The sequence below is a fragment of the Carcharhinus amblyrhynchos genome, chromosome 25 (genome assembly GCF_965287045.1).
Source record: "Carcharhinus amblyrhynchos chromosome 25, sCarAmb.v2.hapA, whole genome shotgun sequence".
NCBI classification, from domain to species: Eukaryota; Metazoa; Chordata; class Chondrichthyes; order Carcharhiniformes; family Carcharhinidae; genus Carcharhinus; species Carcharhinus amblyrhynchos.
In genome coordinates, this window is record NC_137348.1 from 7550402 (window position 1) to 7556401 (window position 6000).

The following is a 6000-nucleotide window of genomic DNA, read 5'->3' on the forward strand; positions in this document are numbered from 1 at the left end:
GGATAACCTTCAGATCCTGATGCAAGAATTCTAAGTTTAAAGTTTATTTATTAGTGTCACAAGTAAGCTTACATTAACATTGCAATGAAATTACTGTGAAAATTCCCCAGTTGCCACACTCCAGTCCCTGTTTGGGTGCACTGAGGGAGAATTTAGTATGGCCATTGCACCTAACCAGCATGTCTTCCAGCCTGTGGGAGGAAACTGGAGCACTCAGAGGAAACCCATGCAGACACAGGGAGAATGAGCAAACTCCACACAAACAGTGACCCAAGCCCAGAATGGAATGCAGGTCCCTGGTGCTGTGAAGCAGCAGTGCTAACCACTGTGCCACTGTAGTACCAGAGCTCTTTTAGGGCAGCACAGTGGCACAGCGGTTAGCACTGCTGCCTCACAGCACAACAGACCCGGGTTCAATTCTGGACTTGGGTCACTGTCTGTGTGGAGTTTGCACATTCTCCCCATGTCTTTATGGGTTTCCTCTGGGTACTCTGGTTTCCTCCCACAGTCTAAAGATATGTGGGTTAGGTTTATTGGCCATGGCAAATTGCCCCTTAGCATCAGGGAAATTAGTAGGGTAGGTGCAGACTTGATGGGCCAAATGGCCTCCTTCTACACTGTAGGAATTCTAGAGCAAGCTCATTACTTTCCTGGAAATTAATCTAAAGATTCACCACAAACAATACTAAATATTTCTCACAGTTGAATTATTGTTGAGACAGTTTTTTGGCACTGTGTGGTGTCGAATTTCAACATTAAGTGTCCCAGTACTTTTAAAGGTAAGTAGTTCCAAACCCTTCTACCACCTCAAAGGATAAGAGTAGCAGATACTTGGGAACACCAGGATTATAGAAAAGTTTGAATGAGCAGATGTAGCGAACATAGTTCTATTTGCAGCTGAGACTAGAACTGGGAAATACTAGAACCAGAGAGCACAAACTTAGGCTAAAGGAACAATCCTTTAAAACAGAGATGAGGAGGAATTTCTTCAGCCAGAGAGTGGTGAATCTGTGGAACTCTTTGCTGCAGAAGGCTCTGGAGGCCAGGTCATTGAGTGTCTTTAAGGCAGAGATAGATAGGTTCTTGATTAATAAGGGGATCAGGGGTCATGGGGAAAAGGCAGGAGAACGGGGATGAGAAAAATATCAGTTATGATTGAATGGCGGAGCAGATTTGATGGGCCGAATGGCCTAATTCTGCTGCTATGTCTTATGGTCTCATGGTCTTATGGATGATATAGTCACTAACAAATCCCATAGGATATTCAGGAGAAACTACTTTACCAGGGAGTTTTTAAATGCATAACTCACTAGTTATGAGTATTCAGTATTTTCTTAAGCTTTTGTAGTGATGTGGTGCCTGATCAATTAGAACATGCACTAGTTACAGTGAGTAGGTGAGGTGAATAACTTCAAAAGTTACTTTTTTTTGTTTAGGTGGATGCATTCTGGTAACTTTGAGTGTATTGGCTTACCCTTTGTATTGTTGACCAATTGTACCAGATAGCAATGCTGCTTAAAGTGTGTGACTGGTTTTGGTATTTTATACAGTGCAGTGAACACCATGGGCCACTGTTTGGTGGTTCACAGTACTTAACAGTGGGGATATAAAAACACCTTTGCTTTTGTTTCCAACAGGTTTGGTTTCAGAATCGACGGGCTAAGGAGAAACGATTGAAGAAAGACGCCGGGAGACAGAGGTGGGGCCAATATTTCCGGAATATAAAGCGATCCAGAGCAAGCTCCAAATCAGACAAGGAGAGCACCCAGGACGATGGAGTGGCTAGCGATGCTGAAGTGTCCTTTACAGGTTGGTGTCTGATAGTTGAAGTTTTTAAAGCTTATTTATTAGTGTCACATGTAGGCTTACATTACAAAGAACAAAGAACAGTACATTACAGGAACAGGCCCTTCAGTCCACCCAGCCTATGCTGATCACATTGTCCTATCTAGACCAACTGCCTGTATCCCTCTATACTCTACCTTTTCATGTGCCTGCAATGCGATTAGTGTGAAAATCCCCTAGTTGCTACACTCCGGCTCCTGTTCGGGTACACTGAATGAGAATTTATGCACAGCCAATGATTCTAATCAGCATATCTTTGGATTGTGGGAGGGAACTGGAGAACCCAGAGGAAACCCACATGGATATGAGAACATGCAGACTACGCACAGAGAGTGACCCAAGCCAGGAATTGAACCTGGGTCTCTAGCTCTGTGAGACCAAGGGCAAGATCTAGGGACCAGGATTCAAATCCCATCACAGCAGATGATGAAATTTAAATTCAATAAAAAAAACCGGAATTAAACGTTGAATGATGACCATTGTCGATTGTCGTAAAGACCACTCTAATTCACCTTTAGAGAAGGAAATCTGCCGTCCTGGTCTGGCCTACATGTGACTCCAGATATACAGCAATGTGGTTGACTCCCAAATGCCCTGTGAAATGGAAGCTAGTTAGGGATGGTCCAGCTAGTAATGCCCACATCCCGTAACTGGATAAAAAATATATATCTTGCGTCGTATAGTATCATAAAATGCTACAGTGCAGAAAGAGGCCATTCAGCCCATCCATCTTTCTCGGGTTGCTGGATGTTAATGTGTGTTTGTTGTTCTTACATATAGATGAACACTCGATGTCAGAGATGGGTCATGCAAATGGCATGTACAGAAGCATGAGCGACACCTCTCCAGGCCTAGGCAGGCAGACTGCAAGCAACGGAGGCTTCTCAATTGATGGCGTGCTCTCCCAGGACCAATACCATGACCTGAGGTCCAACAGTCCATACGGTATCCCTCAGTCACCAGCTTCTCTGCAAGCCATCCCATCCCATCCGCCCCTCATGTCTGGCCTGGTGTACCAGGACACAGGCTTGGGCATCCTGGCTCAAGGAGGGGGACAAGGCATGAGCCAGGCCATGCGTGTCTTAGGGGCAAACGGACCCAGTTCGGATCTGTCGACAGACAGCAGCGGAGGCTATCCGGATTTTCCGGCTAGTCCGGCATCCTGGCTGGACGAGGTGGAACATGCACAATTTTAACACCTGTACGACCAACAACACCCTCTCCTCTCTCACACACACCCACACCATCCTTAAATAAACTGCCCCTTTCTACCCGAAAGGGAGACATGAAAGAATGGGCCATCAGCCACAAATCCAGAACAGCAGGATTGTAATTTTTACAAAGCAAAGTCTCAATCACACACTCTTTTCAACCTCCTCCCCATATTCCCTCCTCTTCTTTTTGTTTGAGAAACTAAAATGTGGCAATGGCTTGTTGATGAACTCTGGGGGAAGATTTGAATTGACCCTGTTCAAATAGGAACACAAAAGATGTTTGTAACAACTGGAGAGAGAACCTGAGCTGATTTCCATCAGGACACGTGTTAATGACCATTTTGCTGTTATGTTGCCAAGCTTCCTCACCCCCAACCCTCTCATACTGCACCTGTCTGTATGAATCTTAATGTCCACAGTAACACTCCTGTTTCTGATCATATTGTAAACTTCAACACAACAGAGTGGTGGAATTGTCAATGCTAATCAAACCAGTGGATGTGATTATTTAAGAAAATGCCTCCGAGCAGTTATTGAACAGAAGACATGGTGAAATTCTCTGAATGTTAAAATGCCTGACATAGTCTACAATCTACTATAAATTATATACATTCACTCCTTTTAATAGCCTCAAAGTTGCTGTTGGCATATTGTCGATGGCAGGTGACGGTTCATGGGCAATAGGCATACACGGAATTCCTACAGTGTAGAAGAGGCCATTCGGCCCATCAAGTCTGCACTGATTCTCTGGCAGAGTATCTTATCCAGGACCTACGTCCATACCCACACACATTTACTGTGGCTAATCCATCTAATCCATCCTTAGACAGTAAGGGGCAGTTTAGCATGACCAATCCATCTATCCTGCATACCTTCAAGCTATGGGAGGAAACTGGAGCACCCATAAGATATAGGAGCAGAATTAGGCCATTCGTCCCGTCGAGTCTCCTCCACCATTCAACCATGGTTAATAAGTTTCTCAACCCCATTCTCCTGCCTTTCCCTCCAACTTTTGATCCCCTAACCAATCAAGAATCCATCTCTGTGTCAAATATACCCAGAGGAAACCCACATGGATATGGGGAGAACATGCAAACTCTACACAGGCAGTCATCCAAGGCTGAAAATTAAAGCCCAATCCCTGGAGCTGAGAGACAACAGTGCTAACCATTGTGCCACCCATGTATTAAAGGAGTATCATGGCAATCCTGCGTGTGGGATCTTGCTGTGCACTGTCGAATCCTTCGCCCGCAATACAGCAGCAGACTGCACTTCAAAAGATTCCCCCCCCCACCTCCCCTCCCATCCCCCCCTGACCCCAGTTGGCTCCAAGGTGCCCCAGGGACTGTCTTGGGGCTGTGAATGTCGCTATCTAAATGCAATTCCTTTCTTTTGAGGCCATTGAGAAGAAGATGGGCGCCTGTCTTGGAAGAGGAAAAGCAATGGCTGTGTTGTACAAATGTGTTTCCATCGTGGGCAACAGTGATGTCCAAGCTTGTGTCCTTTTTTTTCCTGGGGGGGGAGGCGGGGCGGGGGAGTTGGGGGGAGCGAATTTTATTTACCAGTTGCACTTTTTGCAATACCTGTTTGTTGCCAAATATACAATAACCCCTCCTATCCCTTACCCCACAATCCCCCACCCCCTCTCCAACTCCCCCGTCACCCCTCTGCGGCTGGGAGGCAAAATGACCCGAATTTCTGTAAAGTGTATTTTTATTGTGGATAAAGGAAACCAGTCTGTTTAGTGGTATTTTTAGGATCAAAAATAGTGTTGCAATTTTAGAGAAAAAAAAACTTTAAAAAATGCAAAAAAAATGAGAGAGAGGACGGATTCACTTCTTGTTTGAAGCTGGCTACTTGACTTTTGGGCTCTGACAGTAGTTGATGCAGCATTTTGTCAGCGAAAGTTATAATGTGTAAGGTGTTTTACATTTACAGATTGGATATGGAAGTTATTAATAGGTCACGTGTAAATGTTTTACTGTCTTTTATTTATTCTTTCTGAATGATCAATAAGACAAATCTTTAATAAATTTATCAGCTAAAGTTAACACGGTATGTGTAGAGACCAGTGATTTGTCTGGTGCTGTTAACCGCGTGGGAATAATGCTGGCACGTAAAATCTGAAAACTGCACAGAAAATGTTGGATAAAGGCAAAATACTGTGGAATCGGAAACAAAAACAGAAAGTGCTGGAAAATCTCAGCAGGCCTGACAGCGTCTGTGGAGAGAGAATAGAGCCAGTCGAAGGGTCATCCAGACTGAATTTTACTGGTACGCCCTCCCCGAGGGCAGGTGAGGCTCACAGGATGGCATTCTCCGGGGCTGGATCCTATGAGTCTTGGGTGGGTGAGGTGGGCTCTATTCTCCCCCAACAGATGCTGTAAGAAGTCTCACAGCATCTCACTTGATGGAGGAGCAGTGCTCTGAAAGCTGGTGATACCAAATAAACCTGCTGGGCTTTAACCTGATGTTGTGAGACTTCTTACCGTGCCCACCCCAGTCCAACGCTCCTCCACAGATGCTGTCAGACCTGCTGAGATTTTCCAGAAAATGTTGGAAACGCTGAGCAGGTCAGGCAGCGTCTGTGGAGAGAGAGTTCTTGTTTCAGGTCGATTAATGCATCCTATGCTGGAACCTTTATAAGGTTAGCGCCTCGATCTTGATAATTCCACACATCGGTGATCAGAGGTTTTGCTCCATCTGGAACTGGAGTTTGACGAACCCAATCCCATATTTGCAATGCAGATCCTGTGCCGGAATATTACTGCTGTATATCGAATTAAAGTAATCCCATTTACATTGCAGCGTCTCACATCCAAACACAACAGTGAGCTGTGAACGCTGGTTACATCTGACAACCTTGAATTATATGCAAAGGCTTCAAAATACTCAGTGATAATGGAATCATAGACCAGAAGGAGGTCACTCGGCCCATCGG

At 45.0% G+C, this 6000-nt stretch overlaps 1 protein-coding gene across 2 annotated transcripts in view; it reads left to right on the forward strand.

Annotated features, from left to right (window-relative positions):
• The window catches only part of lhx3 (LIM homeobox 3), a 59881-nt gene extending 54787 nt beyond the window's left edge, over window positions 1-5094 (forward strand). For both annotated transcript variants that reach the window (XM_080211841.1, XM_080211842.1), the window contains exons 5-6: window positions 1638-1809; window positions 2626-5094. In XM_080211841.1, the coding sequence (XP_080067967.1) occupies window positions 1638-1809; window positions 2626-3041 (588 nt within the window). In that variant the 3' untranslated portion in view covers window positions 3042-5094. The remainder of the gene's footprint in view (window positions 1-1637; window positions 1810-2625) is intronic.
• The last annotated feature ends 906 nt before the right edge of the window (window positions 5095-6000 follow it).